General features: G+C 51.7%; 1 protein-coding gene across 11 annotated transcripts in view; it reads right to left on the minus strand.

Annotated features, from left to right (window-relative positions):
• PLEKHA6 (pleckstrin homology domain containing A6) overlaps positions 1-24,671 on the minus strand; it is a 139,328-nt gene extending 114,657 nt beyond the window's left edge. For 10 of the 11 annotated variants that reach the window (XM_032317680.1, XM_032317665.1, XM_032317679.1 and 7 more), the window contains exons 1-3: positions 24,503-24,671; positions 19,223-19,299; positions 13,147-13,204 (exon numbers count right to left, since the gene is read on the minus strand). In XM_032317680.1, the coding sequence (XP_032173571.1) occupies positions 13,147-13,204; positions 19,223-19,299; positions 24,503-24,585 (218 nt within the window). In that variant the 5' untranslated portion in view covers positions 24,586-24,671. Of the gene's footprint in view, positions 1-4,864; positions 5,002-13,146; positions 13,205-19,222; positions 19,300-24,502 lie in introns of those variants that run through there. The other variant, XM_032317681.1, reaches the window with a different exon arrangement.
• Positions 24,672-27,459: the final 2,788 nt, after the last annotated feature.

The following is a 27,459-nucleotide window of genomic DNA, read 5'->3' on the forward strand; positions in this document are numbered from 1 at the left end:
TTCTCACACACACTAACCACAGTAAGATAATAGGAGCAAACACGTGTGTGGCTCTGATCGGCATGATTCTACCTGTTCTGTAGATGGGACAGACATGCACCTCTGTTCGCAAGAAGTGCATGAAATAGGTAACTTGCTTATCTTAGTCTTACAGTTGGAGAAACTGAGGGACAGAGAGATTTAAGTCACTGTTGAGGTCGTGTCATGGGTAGGTGACAGAGCCCGGGTTCAACCCGAATTCCACCCCCCTACCCCCGACGCCCCCTGACCCTCATCACTGCCATCCTGATGACTGCATAAACTGTCTTTTAGGAAAAACCAAAGACTCAAACAAATGACAACAGATGGGTTATTCATACTTTAAAAACCTCTTAAATCTCACTCCTAATCAAACAAATGCATTAAAACAATGAAGCAGCGACGGATTAAAGCAATGAAAATGTTACCATGTTCCACGCTGACGCTCGTATAACAAAACGCATTCTCAAACACAACTGCCGGGAACGTAAATTAGTAATTTCCAACAAAGAATTTGGCAAAATATGTCAAAATATTTTAAAACACAGCAATTCCCTGTTGGTGGGAACGCAAACTGGGGCAGCCACTCTGGAAAACAGTATGGAGGTTCCTCAAAAAGTTATAAATAGAATGGGGCGCCTGGGTGGCTCAGGGGGTTAAAGCCTCTGCCTTCGGCTCAGGTCATGATCCCAGGGTCCTGGGATCGAGCCCCACATTGGGCTCTTTGCTCAGCAGGGAGCCTGCTTCCTCCTCTCTCTCTCTCTCTGCCTGCCTCTCAGCCTACTTGTGATCTCTGTCTGTCAAATAAATAAATAAAATCTTTAAAAAAAAAAAAAAGTTATAAATAGAATTACCCAACCATCCAGCAATTGCACTACTGGGTATTTAGCTAAAGAATACAAAAATACTAATTCAAAAGGATACATGCACCCCTATGTTCATAGCAGCGTTCTTACAATGGCCAAGACACGGAAGCAGCCCAAGTGTCCACCCACAGATGAACGGATGAAGAAGAGGTCGGGTATATATATGTAATGGAACGTTATTCAGCCACAAGAACGAATGAAGTCTTGCCATGTCCAAGGGCATGGATAGAACCAGAGGGTATAATGCTAATGAACTAAGCCAGTCAGAGAAAGACAGATACCATGTGATCTCACTCATATGTGGAATTTAAGAAACAAAACAAACGAGCAAAGGGGGAAATAAGAGAGAGAGAGAGAGACAGAGACAAACCAAGAAACAGAGTCTGAACTATAGAGAAGAAGGGAATGCCTACAGGAGGGGAGGTGGTGGGGGATGGGTGAAACAGGTGATGGGAATTAAGGAGAGCGCCGGATTAAAATAAAAGCTTTAAAAAAAATAAAATAAAACACAGCAGTTCCATTTCTAGAAACGTGAACTAAGGGAAAAAAATCATGGATATGTGCAAAGATTCAGATACTCGTGTATTCATTGCAGCATTGCTTTTAAAGACAAAAAACTGGAAACACCTAGTTTAACAAGGGGATCAATTAAAAAAACAGAATAGATAGATCATGAAACACCAGGAAGCCACTTATGTAAGGGACAAAAATATATCCTTGGTCCAAAATTTTAATAGTCCGTACATGTATGGTGATAATATAGTTACACATCTATGCATGGATTCATAAAAAATACATGTATCAAAATGGCAAAATTACGTACCAAACCTCTGAGACGATTATGGGCTATTTTCATCTCTTTTCTATATGTTTTTCAATTTTTTTAATGAATATGTATTACTTTTCGACTCAGAACCATAATTTCTTTAATGTATATACTCTATTGCATTAATTCTATGTCTTGGGATTTATCCTAAGGAAATAATCCAAATGCAGAAAAGGCCTTATGCGCACAAATGTTCATGTGTTATTGTGAAAGGAAAGTCAGGGTAACAACCTGAATGTCCCGATACAAAACCGGTTACATAAAATATGTTACATCCACACATTATTATATGCTATTTTAATATGAAGAAAACCATCTTTATCACCACGGGAAAGAGAGCTGACTTGCTTTGTGCTGCTCCAAAGAATCAGAACCAAAAGGCAGACCTCAGAAGTGGGCGGATTTTGATTCTATATAGAAGAATGTTCTAACCGTGGAGCAGGCTGCCTGGCGAGGTAATGAGCTCCCCATCACTGGAGGCCAGTGCTCCCAGCAGGGAAGGAACAGAGGGCTCGTCGGGGCTTGGAGGGAGGCTGGACGAGATGGTCTCTAGGGGGCATCGAGAGGTGTGGGTGCTGAGCAGGAGCCCACCTGCACTGATCGACCACCAAAGGAAGGACCCTATGCAGCCTGCCTCAAGGCCTCTCCGTCTCTGTTCCACATTTATTTTTTTATTTTTAAGATTTTTATTTATTTTACAGAGAGAGAGCAAGAGAGGGAGCACAAGCAGGGGGAATAGGAGAGGGAGAACCTGGTTTCCTGCTGAGCAGGGAGCCCGAGGACACAGGGCTCCATCCCAGGACCCCTGGGATCATGACCCGAGCCAAAGGCAGATGCTTAACAACTGAGCCACCAAGGCGCCCCCACATTTATTTCTAAATGTTTCCCAACCAAACCATTCTTTCCTCTCTAGATGTTTTTTTAAGTGGTTGGAGACTGGTCTGCTAAAGTCCACCTCACTATAATGCACTGGGCTCCCAGACCATCTCAGCCCAGAGCTCAATCCACGGCCTCTGACAGCCAGAACTCAGCAAGCTCTCCCTGATGCCCAGCGGTAGGCCTCCTCCTCCTGACTCTCCCCTGGGGGACCCACGTGGATCAGGTCCCTGCCAGGCGCCAAGCTCCGTGCCAGTGGCTTCAGGGAACCTCGCTCCAGGCCAGCGAGGGGAGCACTGATGCCCAGGACCGAGCTTCTTCACACTGGCCTAGGCCCCCTCTTCTCAGCTCACCTTCCCCTGCCCACTGCCCCAGGCCCCACGAGCTCCCTCTTCTGTGCCCGAGGGCCACAGGCCGGGCCTGGACATGCCGTGATGTCAGCCTGGGAGCCAGGGCTGGCTGCCCCGCGCTCACTGACTTTCTCGGTAATTACTTCATTTACACGGAGCAGGAAGATTCCGACTCAATAATCTAGGCAGACACGTTAAAAGTAATTATCTGTGCAATGCGTCCTGCACCGTCACCTTCCTGTGAAGACGGGAAAGAAAGCTGAACCCGGCAAAAAAAAAAAAAAAAAAAAAAGCCCCCATTGTCTCGAGCCTCTGCAGCCGCCCGCCAGGATTAATTACACACCAGCGCTACCAGTCATCACCCGCCACTGATTGGAAAACCGAGGACTTTTAATAATTCATACCTGCAGCCCAGCACTCTGCGCCCTTGTGAGGAGACAGAGAGAGCCGCCTGTTTTCTGCAAGGGAGCCCAGCAGCGGGCCTGGAGGCCTGCCCGGTCCCTCCTGCCGCCCCCACCTGGAGATGGCTCCCAGCCTCGGGCCACTACCCCCATCCTTCCAGGAGGCAGCGGCCGCTGTGGGCCCGCTGTGGGGAGGGAGGCGCTGTGTCTCCCTGGGACCTCCCTCCCACCTCCTCCCCACCACCAGGATCTGCTCATCTCCTGCCCCAGCTGAAATGCAGCTGCTCTGAGGTAGAAGTCCTCCCCAGCTCCGTGCACCCCCAGAGGGGCCTAGAAGCCAGGATTTGGGGGATTTGTAGGGCGGGTGCCTATGATCTGGCCTGAGACCATCTGGACAGGCAGCTCAGGCCGAGACCTGCCCACAGGGCTCCCACCCCGGGCGTTCAGGAGAACCCAGCACCCCCCCCCCCCACCCCAGGGGAGTAAGCCACGGAAACCACCAGATTGAGGGCGACGGGTCTATAGGGATAGGGAAGGACTGCAAGCTCAGAAGACCTCCTCCCTCTCTGGCTCGGACTCTGACTCCACCCCCACCTCCTCCTCTCTGCAGCCCTCCCCTACCCCTGCACCCCAGGGCCGGCTCCCTCTGTCCTGCCTCTCCCCATCTCTGGCCTTCCTGGGCTCCGGCCCCCTCTCTTCCCTTCTCTGGCTGGCCTGCAGTCACAAAGAGCATCTCTCCAGGCTCTTCTCTCTTCCCCCTCTGCCTTCCCAGCAAACCGCCCCCCTCCCCCTCTGATCTCTCACCACCCCCCTCGGCCAGCTCCCCCACCTTGCTGCTTTCCCCAGCACCTCACACAATAAGGCCCCGCTAGCCACAGCCTGACCCCACCATTATAAACCCATCCCCTCGGACCCATGGACCAGGCCTCAGCTCCTCAGGTGCCCCCCACTAAACCTGAGATCCCAGAGATCAGCTGCCCCTAGGAATTCAAGAGCTCAGTGGCCCTGGGCCCCAACCTCAGACCCACAAAATGGACATGGCTTGACCCCTCGGCCACACAGAGGGAGCTGAGTCTCTGGGGCTGACCCGAGCCTGACCCTGGGACCCCTGTCCATCTCCCCTTCCTGCCGGCCTTCAACTCACTTCTGGCAAGATTAGAGGCAGGGTGGGGCTGGCTTCTTTGCTCTCGCCAGGCTGGGGGGGCCCAGCTAGACCCCAGGAGGCAGGCAGCCCCAAAGCCCCAAAGCCAGCCTCACCCAAGAGATGCGATTCGAATGTAATAAATTCCAACAACATCAGCCCTTACCGGGGATTCTGGAGGAGGGGGTGGGGGCACAGAGCGGGTTATAATTAGCATTCTCAGCATCCATGATCCCCAAGTAAGGCTGCCAAGAATGAGGGATGGGGAAGGCAGTGGCCCCGCAGTGCCAGCAGCCGGGACTCACAGGGCAGGCGGCTGGCAGTCTGACCAGGGCTCAGCCTTCCTCCTCCCGCCTCAACCCGAGGATGCATCAGAACAGACTCACCGGCTCCGGAGGCGGCATGAGCCCCGCGTTGAAAAGCTAGAACTCTCCGCACTCCCCGAGGCACCCCTCCCCCAGCTCTGGCCAGCCGGGGTCCTCCTCCCCCGCCCCTCAGGGCCCCCTTCTGAAGAGCGGGGCTCTGGCTCCAATCTGGTCTAATCAGTCATCTCTCCGGCTGGCAGGTCCCTGGCGCGGGGCGAGGATGCTGTTGCGGTGACTGCGGGATCCAGCATCTTTCCCAGGCAGAAGCAGCTGGGCATGCTCCATGGGCTCCCGTGGGGATTTCAGGGCCACGTGACTCTCCCTCCCCAAGCTGTCACTTAGGATCAGGAGTAAATAGTCCCTGGAAAGGTTTAACTCCATCCACACCGGCAGCAAGCTGCTAGGCACCCATGCTTCCCGCTCATGGCAGAGTACTTGGACACAGCCTCCTGGCCTTCCATCACCAGGAAGAGCTGCCCCCCCAAAGGGGATCGGGCCACCTTCCTCTGCCTAAGCTGCAGTTTGTTGTTCTCCCACTAGAGTGCAGGGAACCGGAAGGCATGGGGGGGGGGGGCTGGCATCATGGGGGCTCAGCACACCTGCCTGGGGGCGCCTTTGGTCTCTGGGGCTCTCCACCCAAGGGACAGGCACATCTCTGGGAGTCAGGAGGGCTTGGTAGGGGCCCTGGCACCTTCGCATCCCCTCCCCAGCACAAGGAATTGCAAGAAAGAACATGGGCCGCTGGTAGAAGCCCATGACAAGGTGCGGGGACCTCTCAGGTCTCCAGCCCAAGCTGGTGTCCGGTGACTAGGCAAGGATGCCCGCAGAGCCGGTGGGTACCTGCATTTGTTCAGAGGCAGAAGGGAGGCTCCGGAAAAAAAGGATTGCAGCCTCACTTCTGCTGCAGGCAAGCCCATGCCCTTAAGAGAGCTCTCTCGCAACCTCTCTCTCTCTTTCTCCAGCTCAATTTCCTTCTCTTCACATTTCTGTGGATGCTGGAACAGTAACAGATCCTCCGTGACAACGGGTGAGTGCAAGCGGAAGGCTGAGTTTCATAACCAGCTTCAGAAAGATGGAAAGAAGATGGGGTATTCTCACCTGAACTTCTAGGCAGGCTTGCGGGGTCTTGGATGTCCCTGTTCCTGAGACCCAGAAGTTGTAGGGGAAACCAGAGGAGCTCTGGGGGTCCCTTCTGAGGACAGAAATAGTTCAAGAAGCAGGAGTCCGACGAAAGGCATCTGTGGGGACTCACCCACCTGACTATTCTCTCTTTTCTGAATATTTATTATCACAACAACTTGATTTCAAAAAATGAAGCTTCTCTTCACTTACACGCACTGTTTATCTTTCTCTGTGGGTCTCTATTAATGGGATCTGAGTATAAGCCTCATTTAACCAACGGAAGTCCTTTCCTTTATTTTTTTTTAAGATTTTATTTATTTGACAGACAGAAATCACAAGTAGACAGAGAGGCAGGCGGGGGGGGGGGGGAGCAGGCTCCCCGCTGAGCAGAGAGCCCGATGATGCGGGGCTTGATCCTAGGACCCTGAGATCATGACCTGAGCTGAATGCAGAGGCTTTAACCCACTGAGCCACCCAGGTGCCCCCAGAAGTCCTTTCCTTTAAAAAGAACCTGCTGGGCGCCTGGGTGGCTCAGTGGGTTAAGCCGCTGCCTTCGGCTCAGGTCATGATCTCAGGGTCCTGGGATCGAGGCCCGCATCGGGCTCTCTGCTCAGCAGGGAGCCTGCTTCCCCCTCTCTCTCTCTGCCTGCCTCTCCATCTACTTGTGATTTCTCTCTGTCAAATAAATAAATAAAATCTTTAAAAAAAAAAAAAAAATAAAATAAAATAAAAAGAACCTGCTATGGGAGAAGCAGGAGCACAGGCTTCCATTGCCAGGGTCCAGAAAGAAGCTTGTTAGCGAGGTGGGTGGGGGGTCATTCCTGGGATCTGACCCACACCCCACTCCCACACGCCTCAGAGAAAGCTCCTGCAAGGACTGTCCTTCCAACCCCAGAGCAGGCCAGGCCAGAGTTGAGAATCTCAGGTTAGGGCAGTGTGCATCTCTCTGCAGGTCTGGGGGGAAAGGGGGGTCCCTAAGTCACCCTCCCTATACTGCTCCCCCAGCCCCGCTGAGATGCTGTGTTCCTTGGCTGTGAGAAAGGCACTCAGCTGAAGGGGCAGAGAAATCCTGGATGCAGGCCTAGTGCCAGGCAGGACTGATTAAGCCCAACCCACCTGCCCTGGCTCTCCAGGACTTGGCAAGCCTGCCCACTGCAGGCAGGGGGAGAGCCGGCTTCCAGCCAAACAAAGATGAGGGGCTCTGGGGGCGTCTAGGGCCTTGAGGAGCCAGTGGGGCAAAGCAGGGTTGGGGCCAGAGATTACAGCATCCAGGGGGAGACAGGCAGGATGGGGAAGGGGACAAGGACCCGAGCCCCCAACCCACACAATCCTCGGGCAGCTGAAAAAGGCCGGAGACAGACAGAAGGGCCTGCTGGGAGGGTTTCCTCTCTGGCAGACAGAGGGCAAGGGCTGCAGACAGATCCTCTGAGCGGGCCCTGCGAAAGCCTCTGGGCGATCTGGGCAGCCCTGGGGGGGTGAGAGACCCAAGGGAGGACGGCTGCTGGGTCAGTGCCTTTGTTTGGGGGAGCACAGTGAGGGAAACATTGCAGCAGGAAGGTCCCAGAGTCCCAGCAAGGGTGAGTGAAGAGGAACAAGTCCCTTCACCAAATCTACATTCTCTCTCGGGAGCCCAGCAGTGGAGAAGCAAGACTTCTGCCACGCGCAGGTGCAGAGGGCATGAGGAGGAGGAGGGAGGGAGGAAGGATCCTGAAGAAAGCACCCCTTAGAATCCATGCCCCTGGGGCTCAAAGGGGAAAGTCTAAAACTCCGGGTCACTACCAGTCCCTAAACACTCGGGCCTCCCTGCCTCTTGAAGATCACAGTCCAGGCGGCCGTGGAACGAATGGACTTGTTGCCCCCCCCCAAGTCAACACAGGGCCCCCCCACCTCTGCCAGAGTGAACCAGCTGGGGAGAGAAAAGGGAGCCCCTTGTGGTGAGCTATCCTTGAGGACCTGCGGAGTTCCGACCCCAGTTCCTCCCCTTACCAATCATCCAGCAACTCAGAACAAGTTATTGGCTGTTGGGTCTCAGTTTACTGCATCTGCAAAATGGGGTTTCCCTTCCCTGAGCCACATACCATTCAGGACCTGTTGTCCTCTGTCTCATTCTCGACTGCTCTGCAAGGTCATGGGCCCCTTCTGAAGGCAGAGCTGGTCCAGTCGCTAAGGATCAGATTTGTTCCCCTGTGACTTCTCTCCTTTGTCCTGTCTGACCATTGGAGACAGCAGAGGGGAACCTCTCAGGGAGCCACCGCCCCTGGGGTCCCACCGGCTTGAGTCTCTGAGACCACTGCCATTGGAAGCTGGAGGCAGAGCCCCGGGGTTCGGCATCCTCGCCTCCCGCAGCCCCTGTGAGCTGCACTGAGCAGCCCGTGGGGGGCGTGGGAGGCACAGGTGCCATGACTCCGCGTTTTGGCCTCTTCTCGGAAGACGGAGGAAGAAGTGAGAGCAGCTGTGTGGGGCTCCCGAGGAGGCCAGTCTGGCGGTGACCCGTGGGGGCACCAGTGTGGGGAGGGGGGCAGTCAGGGGGGCCCAGAGCGGGAACAAGGGTTATCTGGGCTCTGCAGAAAGCATCGCTGCCATGTCTCCCTCCTGCCAACTTTGGAGAAAGACAGAGGCGCTGGTGGAGACAGAATTGGCAAACCGGGCAGCTGGCCGCCTTAGCAGGAAGCGGGGGAGGAGCCGGGGGCCAGAGAAAATCAGGAATGGGTGTAAAGCAGCCAGATCTCTAAGTGTCTGAAAGATCTACCAGACCCACAGTGGTTGAGATGTGGCAAAGGATGCTGGAGATGGTCCTGGTGGGACTGTGGGTCCCCCCGAGCAAAGGCTTCAAGGCCTTTCTGGGGCCGATCCTGTGTGCTTTGGCGCCCTCTTCTGGTCCCATGTGGTACACGCACACAAACCCGCCAGGGGTTTCCGCCACGTTTTAACCCAAAGCTTTTTCTCTTCTCTCGTGCACCACCTGCCTGTAAGCCACACCCTCAAAACCGCAAGCGGGCTAGGGCTATGATATTGTGGGTACCATGAGAGTCACCTCCCAAACACCAAGCGGGGAAGAGTCACTGATAGACAATGAGCATGTTCGTCTGATCCCGCCAAGTGTCAAGGTTTGCTCATTGCAATTTGACTCCTCCACACAAGAAGGAAAAAGAAATAGCTTCTCAAGTTGTCTGTGTATCTGACTTTTTTTTTTTTTTTAAGATTTGTTTATTTATTTAACAGAGAGAGAGAGATCAAAAGTAGGCAGAGAGGCAGGCAGAAAGAGAGGAGGAAGCAGGCTCCCCGCTGAGCAGAGAGCCTGATGCGGGGCTCTATCCCAGGACCCTGAGACCATGACCTGAGCCGAAAGCAGTTGCTCAACCCACTGAGCCACCCAGGCATCTCCCTGTGTATCTGACTTCTATTGCTACCTCTCGGGATCCACGTCCGGGGTCTTCACCCACCAACCCAACGTCACAAACCTTTGTAGGGAATGGATCATGCAGGGAACCGTGAAAACGAGTGGGCCAGTGGCTGTCCGTCCCATCCTTCCTTCTTTCCTTCCCCCCCTCGCTCACTCACTCAGTGCAGTCAGGGTTTCTTGAACAATCTCCGCCACCCACCACCATTCTGAGCGAGGCACCAAGGCAGCCAGAGGCAGCTGTGGCGTGAAGCTAGGCGCCCAGCCTGCGAAATCAGGCAGACACGGGGCTGAATCCCAGCTTCGCTTCCCCCAAGCTTCATGACATTGAACACATTTTTTTTTAACTCAGTTTAAAATCTCAGTTTTAAGTCTCAGTTTTCTCCTTCCTTGTTAAAACAGCCGGGGATGATAGTACTTCCCTCATAAAGCTGTGGTGGGGACAGGATGAGACCACGTAGTAAAGCTGAGCTCTCGGGGAGGCAGGCCATTGCCACTCCCGATGCACGGGGAGGCCACCGAGTGCAGGAACAGACGTGAAAGAGTAAGAGCTTGGTGGCACTTCATGGCAGTACATCATGAAATGACATTGCCCATGTTTCCAGACTTGATGATCGCCCTATGTCTCCCCTGCTCTCGATGAGTTTTCGACCTAGACCCCTGTTCTCCGACTGGGGTGCCTGGACAGGTGCGGAAGCAGCACCCCCCAGGGACCAGTTAGAAACGCACATTCTCAGACCTTCTGAACCAGAAACTCCAGGGGTAGGGCCAAAGGATCTGTTTTAACAAGCCCTCCAGGTGATTTCAGTGCACCCTCAGGTCCGTGAACCACCAATCTAGGGAAAATAACACACACGTAAACAATTACAATACAGGTGGGCTTCCCTGAAGGAGTGATGTCATGGGCAGAGTTTTAAAGGAAAAGCAAGTGTTCACAGGTGGACACAAGCCCTGTGAGAGGAGAGATTAGCACTTGCAAAGGCTGGGGGCACGGAAGGGAGGTGTGTGTTGAGGGAACCACAAATGATCTGGTCTGCCAAACTGCGGAGTAGGGGAGGTGAAGCCAGAGGAAGAAGGCAAGAAGCCAGCTTATGAAGCCCTTTCAAGTGCCTGAGTAAGGAATTCAGATTTTTTTCCTGTAATTGATGGGAAGCACAAAAGAGTTTTAATGCAGAATGATGTGGCAATACAAATTCGTGCAAATACAGATGTGCATTGTGGAGAACAAGCATTCTTGCAGCAGTTTGGCCTGGAGGCAGGGAGATCAGTCCGGGAAGCTGCTAGAATGATCCAGGTGAGAGCCCATGGGGGCAGGAATGCAGGCTCTGGCCACGGGGTGAGATATTTGGGAAGAGAACCGACTGGCAGTGGGGTGTGAGCCTGTCTCTGAGGGCTCAGCTCCGGTGGCGCTTCTGAGAAGGATGGAATCGGTGTTGGCGAGGAAAAGCTGATGAGTTCAGGACTGAGCACGCCGAACCCAGGGAGCTCATGATGCTCTGGACCTGCAGCCGGAGCAGGTGTTAGCTATGCCTCTGTTGTTTATCCCTCAGCCTCTCCCGTTCATTCATTCCAGCAAATATCTCAGATTCCTATCATGCGCCGGCAAGGTTCTAAGACACGGTGGAACACGAAATAGCCAGGATCTGCTCTCGGAACTGACAGGGCAGTGGGGGGCACCAGCAATAAGTAAGCAAATACAGAAACAGCAAACTTCCGGCTACCTGGCAGGTGGTATGAAGAGGGTCTGGGGGAGAAAGCCTGGCTCGATGGAGCCTGAGACTCTTGATCTAAGTTTGAGCCCCACACTGGGCATAGAGTTCACTTTAAATAAAAAAGGGGGGAGGGCCTAAGGAGGGGCACAGTGGGGCAAGGGATGGGGTAGTCAGGAAAGGTCACTCTGACAAGATAACACTTGAGCGAAATGATATGTAGGTGCCAGATACACACAAAAAAAGAGGAAACTGCTCTCAGGCAGAGGGAATAGCACATGCAAAGGTCCTGAGGTAAGACTGAATTTGGCACAATGGAGGGAAAGAAAGATGAGAATCACCATAGCTGGCCGGTTATGGAAGAGGAGGCCAGAGAGGGTCAGGGCCAGGCCACAGCAGGTGGTACGTGTTGAGGGCCAGAGGAGAGGAGAGAATACGGGTAAAAGCACGTAGTCAATGGTCTCAAGCACCAGATGTATATAAGGAATACGCAGATGGTATCACCAAAGAGAAAAGAAGAAATAAATCTTAACTGAAGCAAGGATTTCTGTTCAATTTCAGGGAACGCTCAGGCCATAGCAGCCATGTCCTATCTGAAGAATCGCCAAAGCAGAGAGTCTGTCCATTCTGGGTTTTTTTCAAGAATGGGGTTAACAGGGGTGCCTGGGTGGCTCAGTCGGTTGTATCTGCCTTGGGTTCAGGTCATGATCTCAGGGTCCTGGAATTGGGCCACACATAGGGCTCCCTGCTCAGCGGGAAGCCTGTTTCTTCCTCTCCCTCTGCCTGCTGCTCCCCCTGCTTCTGTGTTCTATCTCCCTCTGTCAAATAAAGAAATAAAATCTTTTTTCAAAAAAAGAATATGGTTGGAGCGCCTTGGTGGCTCAGTGGGTTAAGCCTCTGCCTTTGGTTCGGGTCATGATCTCAGGGTCCTGGGATCAAGCCCCGCATCGGGCTCTCTGCTCAGCAGGGAGCCTGCTTCCCTCTCTCTCTCTGCCTGCCTCTCTGCCTACTTGTGATCTCTGTCTGTCAAATAAATAAATAAAATCTTTAAAAAAAAAAGAATATGGTTAAGATCCAAGCTGATGTAAGTGCCGGCTGGTCTCAAGGCAGGGGATAGAAGGATGAGCTCTCCTGACGAATGAATGAAGATTTGGAAGGAGAGCAGGAGCGGAAAGAGATGAGGAGGGCCCTCCTTCCCCCGGCTGGGCCAGGGATTCCTCTGGCAGTGCCCACGCCCCAGCTGTCTGCACAGCCACGCTCTCCCAGTCCCATAGACTCTGAGGCCAGACCAGGCACAGGCCCATGCACGCTGAGCCTCGCCCGTGGGAATGAAGCCAGAACCCAGCCTGCCTGGGAGATGGAGAGACCCAGGCCGAGGCCAAGGGAAACGAGTCCAGTCGGGTGGATGTGGACCACCCCAGCCCAAAGAGTTACCTTCTGCTGTCAAGGTCACCTCTGAGACACCTTCCCCAGGTGTGCGGTCAGCTGCTGAGAGCACCAGCTACCCCGGCCCCCTCAGGGGTGTGACCAACCCCCAGAGAAACACAGAGTACTGCACACACTCCTGCCACCTCCAGGATCACACGGGCCCCAGCCAGGAGAGCAAGAGAGATGGGCTGGGCCTTGCCACCTCCCGGCCTGCCTGTCTGTGCGCCCTGGCTCACACCTTCCCTTCACCTGGTTCCACTTCCTGCCCCTTTGGGCATCCCGGGGCTGGGGCTCCTTCCTCCGAGCCTTTGTCCCCATGTGTCTAAATCAGCCTCTTTACTTTGCTGAGCTGTCTTCTCCCTGCTTTCAGCCCAGCCCAACACTCCCCTCACCCACTCCAAGCCAGAAAACTTCCCATGACCGACACTAGCTCTTCTGTACCAACAGAAACACACACCCAGCTTTCTCTGCCGCGGTAGCTCAGAAGCCTAGAGGCCTCCTGGCCATTCACAGAACACCCCCCTCCCCAAGGTCTTCAGGGCCCCAGCACACCTTTTAAGCACCTTCCCTCCCAAGCAGCCATCAGTGACAACGACAACAGTAGGCCCAACAGCCAGACCAGAAAGAAACTCCATCTTACTCACTTAATGAAATACACAGCTCCTTCCTGGGTTGAATCCATCTCCCAGCCCTTGGGCAATCCTGCGAGAAAGAAAAATCACAACATGACTCTCTCTTCTCAGCCCCACAAACCCAATTTGCTGCAGGAGGGATGGGGCGGGGGAATCTAGGAAAATTCACAGACAAGCCAACAGTGCTCAAACCAACCATGTCACCCCTTTTGGTCCACTATTCCTATCCATGTGATTCCAGCAAATAATAAGAGCCAGAGCGTGAATGGGACACTCCCTGTGAGCAGCAAAGTCACCAAATGGATCACGGCCTCGCACGGTTTGCTCATTCATTCGACAAGCTTTTCTTGAGCATCTCCTTGGGGCCAGGCCCTGTGCTGGCCTGAGATAGAGCAGTGAACGCAAGGACGCTCAGGGTCGTCCCACAGCCCCCTCGCCTCGAGTCACAGAAGCATAAGCCCCAGGCCTCCTAAGATCAGACCAGGACTCAAGCCTGCAAACGCTAGCCCATCACCTCCAGAGAGGAAGTTGAAGACTTAGGAAATCAGTCCCAGGAAAATGGAGAGCCTTAAAAAAAAAAATTTTCTAATCGACATGTAATTGACACACATTATATTATTTGCAAGTGTACAGGGTAATGATTTGTTATTTGGATACATTGAGAAATGATCACAAGGCTAGTTGCCATCCATTCCCATACACAGTGGCAATTTTTTTCCTTGTGATGGGAATTTGGGGGATTTACTCTTTTGGCAACTTTCAAGTGTGTGTCAACTCCAATATCATTGACTACAATCACCACGTCGTACATTATGTATTTATTATGTAATTGGAAGTTTGTACCTCTTGACCTCCTCCACCCATCTGGCTCCCCATCAGCTCCCCTCTCCTCTAGACCACGATTCTCATCCATTACTAATGACTTTGGTTGGGTTTGTTCATTTGTTTTGCTGTTTGGATTCCACATAAATGTGAAATCATATGGTATTCGTCTGATTTCACTACGCGCAATTTTCTCAAGGTCGATCCTCGCCATCACAAGATTTTGTTCTTTTCCATGGCCGAGTAGTGTTCTGTCGGGTGTATCTACCACGTCTTCACCCCCTCACCCATCAGTGGACACCCAGGTTGTTTCCATATCATGACTGTTGTCAATAATGCTGCAATGAGCACAGGAGGGCATACATCTCTTTGAATTAGTGTTTTTGTTTTCTTAGAATAAATACCTAGCAGGGGAATTGCTGGAACATAGGCAGTTCTGTTTCTTTTCTGAGGAACCTCCACGCTGTTCTCCAGGGTGACTGCAGCAGTGTACATTCCCACCAACAGTACAAGAGGGTTCCCCTTTCTCCACATCCTCACCAAAGCTTATTATTTCTAGTCTTTTTGAGAAGAGCCATTCTAACAGCTGTGCTGTAATACATCATCGTGGTTTTGACTCCATTTTCCTGATGATCAGTGATGCTAAGCATCTTTTTTATATGCCTATTAGCTATCTATATGTCTTCTTTGCGAAGATGTCTATTCAGGTCTTCTGCCCGCTTTTTGATCAGATAGTTTTTTGTTTGGGGTTTCTTGTTTGTTTTCTTGGTGTTTTTTTATTTTTTGTTTTTGTTGCTGAGCTATAGGATTTCTTTATATATTTTGGATATGAACCCCTTGTCAGATATATGATTTGCAAACATTTTCTCCCATTCCGTAGGTTGCCTTTTCATTCTGTTGATGGTTTCTTTGGCTGTGCAGAAACTTTTTAGTTTGATGCAGTCCTATTTGTTTATTTTTGCTTTCGTTGCCCTTGCCTTTAGAGTCAGCTCCAAAAAATCATCACTGAGACCAATGTCACGGAGTTTACTGCCTGTATTTTCTGCTAGGAGTTTTATGGGGTCAGGTCTTACATTCAAATCTTTAATACATTTTGAGTTAATTTTTGTGTATGACAAAATAGAGGTCTAGTTCCATTCTCCTGCATGTAGCTGACCAGTTTTCCCAACACCATTTAAAGAGACTATCTTTTCTCTATTGCATATTCTTGCCTCATTTGTTATAAGTTAATTAACTGTATATGCTTAGGTTTATTTCTGGGAGTCCCTGAAATAAACATCATTTGAACATGGTAAATGATCCTACTGATGTATTGTTGAATTCAGTTTGCTAATATTCAGTTGAGAATTTTTGCATCTATGTTCATCAGGAATATTGGCCTGTCGTTTTCTTTTTTCATGATGTCTTTGTCTGGATTTGTTATCAGGGTAATGCTAGCCTTATAAAATGAATTTGGAAGCAATCCCTCCTCTTCAATTTCTTGGAAGAGTTTGAGAAGATCGGTACTAAATCATTGAATGTTTGGTAGAATTTACTAGTGAAGCCATCTGGTGCTCGGTTTTTGTTGGGAGGTTTTTGATTACTGATTTAATCTTCTTACTGTAATCACTGCATTCACATTTACTATTTCTTTGTGATTTGGTGTTAGAAGATGGCACGTTTCTAGGAATTTATTCCTCCCTTCTAGGTTGTGTAATTTGTTAGCATATTATCATTCATTGTAGTATCTTATGATCCTTTGTAATTCTGGGGTGTCAGTTGTAACTTCTCTTTCATTTCTGATTTTACTTATTTGAGCCCTTTCTTTTTCTTGGTGGGTCCAGCTAAAGTTTTATCAATTTTGTTCATCTTTTCTATTGTCTTTCCAGTGTCCATTTCAATGATTTCCACTCTGAGCTTTGTGATTTCCTTCCTTCTACTAACTTTGGGCTTCGTTTATTATTCTTTTTTCATTTCCTTTAGGTGTAAAGTTGGATTGGTTATCTGAGATTTTCTTGTTTCCTGAGGTATGACCATATTGCTACAAACTTTCCTCTTGGAGCTGTTTTTGCTACACCCCAGGGATTTTGGAATGCCATCTTTTTTTTTTTTTTAAAGATTTTATTTATTTATTTGATAGACAGAGATCACAAGTAGGCAGAGAGGCAGAGAGAGAGAGAGGAGGAAGCAGGCTCCCCACAGAGCAGACAGCCTGATGTGGAACTTGATTCTAGGCCCCTGAGATCATGACCTAAGCCAAAGGCAGAGGCTTAACCCACTGAGCCACCCAGGCGCTCCTGGAATGCTGTATTTCTGTTTTCATTTGTCTCAAGGTATTTTTTCATTTCTCCTTTGATTTCTTGGTTGACCCACTGGTTGGTCAGTAACGCATTATTTAGTCTCCATACATTTGTGATTTTTCTGGTGTTCTTCTTGTAATTGATCTGTACTTTCATACCATCATGGTCAGAAAAGACATTGATATTATTTCCATCTTTTTAAATGTACTGAGACTTGTTTTGTGTCTTGACATATGATCTAGTCTGGAGAGCGTTCCGTGTGTACGTCAGAAGAGCGTGTGTCCTGCTGGTCTGAGGTGGACTGTTGTGTATATATCCATCAAGTTCCTTTTTGGTCTAATGTGTCATTTAAGGCCAATGTTTCCATACTGATTTTCTGTCTGATTGATCTATAAAAACTTTTTTTTACAACAGCTCTGAAAAAACTGATCCATGGAAATGCTCAGCGCAGAGAACTGCAGGCTTACAGGGGGAGCAAGAACTCAACAGCTGAGGAAGCTGACCCCAGCTCGGAGGGGCCTGGGCAATCCCTACAGGTGCTGGCAGCCCCTGGTCTCCAAAGACTGCTCTGTTAGGTACCCTTTTGTCCTACCCATCCTCCCCGCCAAAAAATCCTGCCTCCTTGGCCAACAGGATGCCTCCACCCAGAAGCAGAGGGGGAGTCTTCTGAGAAACTCAAGGGAAACCACTGTCAGAGGTGGGGACAAGCAGGGCGCTAGTGGAGATCCATCCTTTTGGGCGTGCCAGAGCCCTGTGGCTGATATATTGCAAAACGGGTGGGGATTCTCTTGACAGTCACGGCTACCTTTCTGGTCCAGCCAAATATGTGCCTTGTGTATGAGCTTTAATAAAACAAAGCTATTCTATAGCGTGGTGGGCCCAGTTTCTAGCAGTCATTTTACTCACCCCTCTTTAGAGGGTCTGTATTTCCTTTTTGCTGTTGGTGGTGATGCTGTTGCTTCAATGCGGTAGGAAAGCCAAGGAGCCCACCTCCCCTCTCAGGACCTGGTTCATAGAAACTGTAAGACCAGCTACCCCTTAGGGCTTCCTTCCTCTAAGCTACACATTTTACCACCGTTAGCACATTTAATTTGCACGGTATATAATAGGTATCAGCTTGAACATTTTTATCGGTGAGGAAACTGAGGCCCAGAGAGGTTAATCACCTTGCTTAAGGTCACACAGGAAGTGTCTAGGCCTGGCTGTGAGTCTGGTCTCCTGCTTCCAAAGCTGACATTCTTTCCTCTGTGCTGCTCCATAAATGCTACTTGTTCCCCCTCCGTCCCTGTGGGAGGACGTTCCCATTCAGAAGGGCGTGGGTTGGCAGTCTCCCCAAATAGAGGGATCCCCATTGGGTCAGAATCATAAATAATCCTGCCACTGTGATGTGCCTGGGAAAGAGGCCAGTGTGGATTATGTCCCCTGCCTTTTCCAGCAACTTCCCTCCACACTGCCCTCTCTGCCCGGGCAACACCAAGAGAGCTTATATTCCTGTCCAGGCGGAGTGCCCGCGGAGGCAGCTGCCCTCCCGGCAAGCTTCAGGGGCATCTTAACCCCTTCCCAGCCTCGGACAACCAGTTGGCTGCAGCCCCAAATGACATAATTGGCTTGAAGGCTCTTATTCATCTTCCGATCCTCCCTGGAGTCATAGTGAGATAGATGAAATTAGATTTTAAACACTGACAGCAGCAAAAACACCAACCCAGAAGAAGAACGCAGCCCGGCCTTGGGGTCCAGAGGCCCTGCTTCATGTCAAAAATAAGAATAATGACGGTAACAGCAGCAGTCCCCTCCACGGGCGGTGATTCTCTCGGTAGCCTTCGCGGTAATCTTCGGAGGTTCCTAATCCTATCCCTGGCTTACGAATGAGGAAGCCAAGCCCTGGAAGATTTCAGCCCCTTGCTCAGGACCACACTCATAGAAAGTAGGGCCAAGATTTGAGCTCAGGTCCCTCTGCCTCCAGCGCATAAGCATTTAACCCCAACACAGCTTCCCTTACTAGCTCAGTGGCCTTGAGCCAGACACTTCCTCTCTGCTCTTCAATTTTCCTACCTTTAAAAGGAGTTGGGCTCCAGGGTCCCTGAAGTCCCTTCCAGCTCTAACAACACAACAACTCCCACCCAGAATATCAAACAAAGGAGGCTCTGGGCAGGCCAACACCTTAACCCAATGTGTCCAGCAGCACCAGCAGCCCTCCCCCCCACGAATGATCACGACTCCTAGAACCACATGTCTGGTGTGTGGTCAGGCAAAAGGCTCGAAGGCCAGTGCGGGCAGTGAGTGGTGGCATTCTGAAGATGACCGCTTGTCTACTTGAAGCACCCCAGCCCTTCTCCTTCTGGGTGTCTCTCCCTCCCCAGTTTAGACAGAAATATTGCCTGTACATGTCCCTACTTTGTCACTGGCCTGCGAGGTCCTCTCCATAGGAAGCCACCAATGTGGGCCCTGACTCCTTTTCTTTCATGTTCTCCCCAGTGTGAGGGAATTCCTACTAGCCAGGTGCGACTATTAAGTTTAAACTCATTAAAATGTAAAACTCAGTTCCTCCACCACACTAATCACAGGTCAATCACTCAGCAGCTACACAGGGTTAATGGCGACTCCATTGGGCAGCACAGACAGAGAGAACGGTACCATCATGGTATATAGTCCTACGGTACAGCACCACGAGCTGGGGTTCTGCCTCGGTCAGGAGCTCTGAAGATGGATGGGATTTTCTGATTGGGCAGAGGGATGCGAGAGAGTCAAATCTGCACCTCCCAAGGTGCTCTACAATACTAATTGTAGAGCTGGAAACCTGGAAAGACCCCAAGCTGAGTACCAACCCTCCTGCACCCTCCCCCAGATGGAGGTCCAAATGCTAAGCTGAATCCATCCATGGGAAAAAGCAAAAGTCAGAAGCAAAGTCAGGGCAGGGGATGTGTGACGCTGCTTCAAGCCACGGCTTCCTCCTCGACTGCAAAGGCAGGGACAGCCGAGCTCCTTACCTGGGCTGGAGGAGTGTCCACTCTGGATGGGGTATTCCGTGCCAGGGTGCACCCAGCTGGTTGACTTTTCCTCGTCACTGCAGAAGACCAATAAGAACGTGTCGGATACAAGAAGGCCTCCCTGATTAGCACACCGCTCTCCAGAGTCACATCAACACTGACTGTCCGATCCCAGACACCTGAGATGAGTGAATCCATACCACCATTCATTCATTCATTCATTCATTCACAAAGCATTGCCTGGGAGGACACTGAGGATTCGGAAATGAGTAACATCTGACCCTGACCTCGAAGAATTTATAATCCGCCGGGGGGGCAACAGACACAGAAAAAATAGTTGCAAAATGATGGAACAGGAAGTATATGGCATCCCTACTACGGCTCTGCGTAGAGATCATTATCTAGGAGCACTAATAAGGATGAAATTAAGGAAGGGAAACAGCATGAAGACTTCACTAGAGAGGGGACATTTGAGGTGACTGGTGAAGTCTCTGGGGAGAACAGGGAAGGTCCTTAACAGGCAGCTTCTCAATGGATACGAAAGGAGGAGGCTAGGTCCCTGAGCATCTGCAGTGCCAGTTTCTTTCACAACAGTCCCTCCTACTGGGAATTTTACAGATGATGAATCTGAGGTTCAGAGAGGTTAAGGAACTTGCCTCAAATCATACAATCAATAAGTAAAGAAGCCCCGATTCTAATATCTTACTCCCAGCAAAGTGGGCTCCCCACCACTGCAGAACCTCTGGGTCTGGATTGGAAGGCAGATGAACCCATCAGCATTTCTCACCACGTCCCCAACCAAGTGAGACTCAGTTTTGCAGAGCCGGATGGGACCCGGCAGGAAGCATCTGACTTTCTCAGGCAATCCAAGGTCACGGAGGAGAGGAGCCTCAGATCACCTGTATCATCCAGGCTTTAGGGTGGGGCCGTTGGGCCCAGGACAGGATTCCACTCACTGGTTTCAAAGTCTCATTAATGCTTTAATTAATATAGTAAACCCCACTAAGAAGGGTTCCACTAAATTTCTATTTAAGTAAGATATACAATACTGCACATACTTAAAGTGTACAATTCAAAGTTTTGACATATGTCCTGAGAAACTATCACCAAAATCAAGATGTGACTCCCCCAATTTTTCTTTGTGCCCCCTTGCAATTCCTCCCCCAAGCAACAACTGATCTGCTTCCTGTCACTATAGATTAGTCTGTGTGTTCTCAAGTTTTAGACCTTTATATAAATGAAATCATGTAAGCTAGATTCCTTTGTCTGACTTCTTTCTTTCTTTTCTTCCTCCTTCTTTCCTCTCTTCCCTTTCCTTCCTCTTTCGCCTCCTTTCCTGAGGCCGCATGTGTTCATAGTTGATTCTGTTTCATTACTGAGCAATATTCCGTCATAGGCTATACCATGGTCATGAACATTCGGGTGGTTTTCAGTTTGGACCATTACATATAAAGCTGCTATGAATTACGAATCTCTGTGTCTGGGTCTTCATGTGGACACAGGCTTTCTTTTCACTGGATTTCAGAACTGTTTCCCTACGTCTGGACACCTGCTACGTACAAGGGGGGATTCCCCAGCTGACTCAGGCCTCTAAGGAGGAGAGAAGAAACAGAGTCCTGCTCTGGTGTCCCCAGAGCCCTCGGCGATGCCCTGTGATGTGGGCTTCGGCCCTGGGAGGCTGTGGGAGAGGAAGCCCAGGGCGGGGAAAGGCCGCCCGTACTAAACTGTAAGTATGTGGGGCCCACAGGTCTCAGGGACCCCGAGACCTGTGGGCCTCAATTCCTCCTCTCCTCTCGCAGTTGCTCCCTCAGACCGCACGACTACCCCCACCCCTCCCAGATAACATGGGCCATCCCAGGGTCGCAGAGGTGGACACAACCCCACCACACCTTCCCCTTCCTCCCTGTGTTCTGCTGCTGCTCTCCCCTTGTCAGCACCTGGCCCAGAACGATGCAATCCCGGGCTGTCTCCACCCCAGCTCTGGGCTGATTGGAAACTATAAAACTGGGAGGACTGATGTCACTGCAAACCCACAGTCCCCATGCTTCGCTGGGCACTACGGGCCTCCTGGAATCTTCTTCAGGGGCCCCGCCAGCTGCCATTTGCAGAGTGTTCTGAAGCTTCCTCACCAGCCTCAAGGCCCGCCCCTGCTTCTTCTCTCCCCCACCCCCATTCTCAATGGACAATCTGTATGGCTTACTTCAAGAAAAAATAGAAACCATGAGGCAAGAGCTTCCTCGATACGCCCAACCAGCAGCCCCCCAAACGTACCCATATCCACACCTGAATACTTGCTTCTGCACTAGGGAGAAAGTGGTCTTTGCCTGGGTTAGAGTCCCCATCAGGGCCTGTCTTTTCTAGAGCCTCATCCTATTGAGCATCATAGGATCATATCTTCAACTTCTCTCTCTCTCAGGTAATCACCCCTTTAGCCCCACTCTGCTCTGTGGCTTCCAGTCTGAGCCCCTCTCAATGCCACCTCCCTTCCACCTTCCGATCTCAGGCTCCCCTTCTTAGTGGCCCAGCATCCTTCTTGGAAACTAACCCCTTCAAGCTGTCTCCACTTCCTGCTCTCCCTCTCACCCATCCTCTGCAATCTGGTTTCTGTCCTCAGCCCTTCCCTGAAACCGCATTTCCTAAAGGTCATTAAAGAGCTCCCCAGTTCCTAAATCCAACAGATGCTCTCCAGTCTTCAGCTCATTTGGCCTTTCCGCATTGGCCATCCCTTCCTCCTAACAACTCCTCCCAACCTCACCCCCCCCACACTCCACCCCCACCAGCCCACAACCTCAGCCTTCTAGGGCAACGCCCTGCCTTGGCCCTGGTGCTGTCCATCCTGAGATCCCTGGTCCCTCCTCCTCTATTCCTTCTTTCAACGCTGGTGTTGACTGGGCACCCCTGTTTTCTTGGTCACATACTTCTAGATGGTTCCATCCCTATGCAGTGAGTGACCCCTCTCCAGCCCAGGCCGCTCTCTTGAACATCCTGTACCTCAGGTTGCCTGTCAGACATCACTTCCTGCTGGTCCCACGAGGACCTCAAGTTCAATACTTCCCCCTGAACGGGTACTCCCCCCTACAACCTGTTCCTCATATTCTTGATCTCCGACAAACTCTAGTTAAAATCTCTGAGATTCGTTTTTGATTTTTCCTTTTCCCTCTCTTCCCCCACACTCAGGCAGTAAATGAACACCCTCGCTTCTACTCCTACAGACTTCTGTATCCCCTCTGTCTATCCTCACTGCTGAAATTCAACCCGTCTGCTCTCTCATGGACTTTGGCCGTTGCCTCTGACTGCCTCCATATGCCAAGTTTCTCCCCCCACCTCTGTGTTCTGTGTTCAAACTGTCACCTGCCCCCGCCGGGCTGGCAGAGGGACACTTCCAGGTCTAAGTATAACGAGCCTCTTTGAAAAATCCTCCCTGGATTCCCACCACCTGCAGGACCACGTTCAAAGCCCTTAGCCAAATGCACAGGGCTACCCCTTCCCATGCACCCTGCCCCCTCTTCTGCAGCACCCCAGTAGCCCCTGCTCCATGTCCACTGACCCCCTCAGAGTGTTCTAGACAATTTGTGTCTTGGCACCCGCTGACACCCGCCTTCCCACAGGCCTCTGCTTTGGGGCCCCTTTCTCCCGGGTCCTCCGCTCCAGAATAAGCTCAAAGGTCTCCTCCAGAAGGCCCTCCCTCCACTCCCTGGAGAAAGGAGACTTCTAGTTCTTTCTTCCTTGTGTTCCTAGACCATCATGCAAATACCTCTAGAAGATATCTTCTTATTTCCTAAGTACTTATCTGCATTTTCTCCCTGCCACCTTCAGGGGAAAACTCGTCTCTTACTGGGTTTTCTCTCTAATGCCAAGTGGTGTGCCACACACCGTGAACAAACGTTCACGGGGAGAAAGAGAAGCTGGAAGGCGAGCGAGAGTTTGGGAAGGAAGACAAGAAGAGGCAAATTAACCACGCGGGCCGGGGAGCTCATGGAAACACTCCACCCGGGTGGGACTCACCATCTCCAGAGGTGGGGCTCGGGAATCGGCCTTTTCTCATAAATTCCTCAGGGGATTTTTATGGACTCCAAAGTCTCAAACCACAGACCAAAGGGGCTACAGTTTTAATACCAGGGAAGTTCTGACCCAGGGTCAAGAACTTTCGTGGAGTTCATTTCTAAGATAATCTAATTACAGCATCAATTATGATCGTGGTGATGCTAATTACAGAAGGACCTAAAGCAGGTGTGGAAGCTGCAAAGGCGGGTCAGGGGTAGGGGAGAAAGCAGGGCACTAAAGTCCGAGGGTCCGGAGCTTAGTCTGAGCTCTGATTAGCAAGTGATTTGATCTTAGACAAGGACTCTGCATCTCTGTAGATCTCTCTTCCCCATCTGAGAAATGAGGGGGCTGCAGCCAAGGTTCCTTTCAGCTCTCATGTTCTGTGAGTGGCTATCTTGAGGAAGGGGAAAAAACCCATCAGGTGTGGCTAACAGTTGAGACTGCTGTGCTTCTAGACTTGCTGTATTATCGGGAGATTTCTATCCTGGCAAAGAAGGACTATAGCAGGAGCGGGCCAAAATAGCACCAGCGGGGCCACTCTGTTATAATGAGATTATGCCAGAGCCATTTTGGTTTATGAAATTAATATAACGGTCCTAATATATTACGGAGAAGAGCAAAGACTTCCTCTCTTTAAAGAACGCCAAATGCTCTGTGGGTATCTTCTCCTTCCCCTTGACCACAGCCCCAGAAAGAAGCAGGAAGGGAGAGGGGCTGCCGGCCTGGGAACACCAAGCCCTGGGGTGAGGCAAGGCCAGGACGAGCGGCAGAGGCAGGGTCTCCCCACGTGATGTCACTCAGCCAAGTGTTCTCCCTGGAAAATCGGGGGAGGGGGCAAGAGAAAGAAGGGCCCCCTGGCCCTTTCAGTGGACGGAGCAGAAAGGAAGGATGGGCCCGCTGGGCACTGGGTCCATGCATCCTCTTCTGGGCGGCCAGTGGCCCCCTGTGACTGGGGGGGGGGGGGGGGGGCGGAGCCGGAAAGGCCCGCACCTGCCCTGCCGCACCCTGCCTTTCCAGAGGAGGGCAGGCCCCAGCCGAGGCTGGACTTTGACCCATTGAGGAAAAGGCGGGAGACGCATTCAAACAGGCATGGTGATAAACTTATTAGTCATGCCCGCTGTTCCAGCCACCGCTTCCCCCTACCGCTCAGCCGGCCCCCAGCCCTGCCACCTTCCAAGTTGGACAACTCGGAAAAAAAAAAAAAAAAAAAAGGCAAAACGAGAGAGACCAACGTACTTGATGAAGAAGACTCTCCCACCGCGGTCCACTCCGTAGGTCCACCGGCCGGGCAAGTCCAGCCAGTCAATCTCATCGGCCATCTCGGCGTCCAGAAGCCCCTCTCGCTCCGGGCCCCCCCGGGGCGCGCGCGCGGAGTGGGCGGGGGGGGGGCTTCCTGCCCAGCGACCCCCACTGTCCGCCCTCCCGCAGGCGGGGCGGGGTGGGGGGCGCGGAGGAGGCAGGGGAGGCAGGAGAGGGGTCCCCGCCAGGCGCCGGCCTCTCACTGAAGGCGGCGGGGCGCCAGCTGGGCAGCGGGGAGCAGCGAGACTTAACCCCGGCCGGGCCGGGCCGGGCCGGGCTCCGGCTCCAGCCGCCGCCTCCCCGCCGGGAGCCCGCTTCGGACGCCTCCTCAACTTAACGCCCGGCAATCGGCGCGCCGGGGTGGGGGAGGTGGTTCCGACGCTCCCTGGCCGACCGCTGGGCGCCGCGCCGAGCGCTGTCCCTCCCGCCCGCAGCCGCCCAAGGAGCAGGTTGCTCTGCGCGAGCGAGGGGTGTCGCCTCTCGCTCCCAGCTGCGAACCTGCACTTGAACCGCCGGCCGGCCGAGGGGAGGCGGGGCCGCGCCGCCGCCGCCGCCGCCGCTGAAGGTAATTCACAGCCAGCGGGAGGATCCGGGGCAGCCCCGCAGGTCCCCAACCCCAGGAGCGGGGCGCGGAGAACCAGTTTGGCCGAAAGAGCTTTGAATCACGGACCGAGGGGACATGTCCAGCCGCCGAACGGAAAAGGGCGAGAGTGGTCAGAGCTGGTTCTACTTGGCGGGAGGTTAGCAGAGGAACAAAGGTCAGATGCCGGGAAGGGTGGTACGCACGGGTGTGGGCAGCGAGGGGCCCTGGATGTCAGCCTCATTAGTCAAGCTAGTTCTTTCTTTTGTTTCCGAGCACTTCCTCCAAGAAGCCTGCCATGACTAAGGGGAATCGGAGTGAGACCTTAGAACACGCTCAGAAACCAACCGCTTCTATGTCCCTTCCCCCTAATTTGCACCAGGAAAGGAAAAGAGGGGGGGAAGAAAAGGAGGGAATTTGTTCTGTGCACAGAATACAGGTGGTAAGCATTCAAAACTGGCATATCAAAAATGATATTGCTGGACCCAGAGTTCTGCTGTCTGTCCATATCAAAGCTGGGGTTCAGTGAGCTTCCCTAGCTTACCCGGAACCTGCCCCTGGGGCTCCCATTAGAGGCAGACGGTTCTGATCCGTGTGTTAGACCCAAGGGAACCATTAGACAAATGAGAGAGACACCTGCCTTTAAAGGAAGCAAGGTGTTGCATGGCAGCTGCCAAGTGTCTGTTGAGGGAGCCTCCTTCCTGGGAGCACTCTACGGGATTCGATCCCTGTTCCACCTAGGAAACCGTGTCTGCCCGTGTGTCACCTCTTCCGGGAAGCCATGCTTGCTTGACTGTACCCCAGATACATTTGTATATCCATCCTCTATGTGTCATGATGCCTTATTAATAACCCTATGGTGGAACTTATCACACTGAAATGCAATCCTTGATTTACTCGTCTGTCTGCTTCCTTGGGCTCTGGGCTGCCCACGGCAGGAGCTCATCTTATGCGTCTTTACAGCCCTGGCACAGTCCTGGGACACTTAATTCATGTTTGGTGAATGACTGATGCTGTCAGAGCTGGCAACAACTCTTTTTTTTTGTTGTTAATTTTTCAAAAGATTTTATTTATTTATTTTTCAAGAGAAATGGAGGAGGAGGAGCAGAAGAAGAGGGAGATGGGAGGGGGATAGAATCCCAAGCACACTCCCTCCCTGAGTGCAGAGCCGGTCACAGGCTCCCAATCCGGAGATCACAACCTGAGTCAAAACCAAGAGTCAGTCCCTAAACCAAAAGAGCCACCCACGGGCCCCTCGCTGGGAACGACTCTTAACTCTAACCACATTCTTGTACTTTTGGGCCTCATTTGGGGGGGGGGGTCTGCTGAATAGAGCCATCAGCCACTCGGGGTGTGTGTAGGGAGTGTTTTCTGGAAAAAAGAAACAGTGAGCCTTCCCAGGTATCCCAGTGCTCAAACTGGACATAATGTGTACACAGCTCCTAGATAATGAAGCTGGAAGATGCCTCAGGGAACATCTAGTCCAATCCTTGTGTTAAAGATGGGAAACTGAGAAGCTATGATGAGAAGAGGCTGATTAAGGTCACTGAGCAAGTGGGGACAGAGAAGGCCAGAACTCTTGCCATTATGTCATCGTGCCTCCAACTCTGGGAATTCACTCTGCCGACATATGCAAGTTGATTTCCTGGGTGCCAGGTGGAAGCTGAGCCCATTCTACAGATGCGGAAGGGCACCAGAAGCCTCTAACACCCAGTTTTTTCCTCCCTTCTCAGGGCCAGTGGGCTTCTCGCTGAGAAAGCTTCATTGGACAGCAAAGCAGAGCTGGGCCTGAGACTTGTAGGTAAGGATCTGTGCCCCTGAGTTCCAGAGCTGGGGAGCCTGAAATGACCAGGGATCAGACACCGCCCCCCAACTCCATTCCCCTGTCTCGTGAAACACCTGTAAGACTCGTCCTGCCAATGCAGCATGGAGCCACCTCCCAGCCCCTGTGATATGGAAGGATCTGAACCACCAGAATGACTGCCAAGATGCCCCCAGGGAAAATACCAGCAGCCTGTGCACTTCCAGTCCAACCTGAGCAACCAGTAAAGGCAGCTGCTTGGGCCGAATGTGGGTGGAAACAGGGATGAAATGACATATATTTGAAAACATGTATTCTGCCACTGTCTTCCTTGAGGTGTAGGGGTTCCTGTTGATTTCTTCACGAGATTTTTGCATTATGTATCTCTAACCCAGCCTGGGGTTCCTTGGAACCTTTACCTAGACAAGAAAAGGCTGGCAGTTGAGATTTTGAACGTTTCTTTTTTACTCATTTGAAATAAGAAATCCGTTTTGAAAATACTTTTCCAATTGT

This window comes from Mustela erminea, chromosome 17 (genome assembly GCF_009829155.1).
Source record: "Mustela erminea isolate mMusErm1 chromosome 17, mMusErm1.Pri, whole genome shotgun sequence".
Taxonomy (NCBI): domain Eukaryota; kingdom Metazoa; phylum Chordata; class Mammalia; order Carnivora; family Mustelidae; genus Mustela; species Mustela erminea.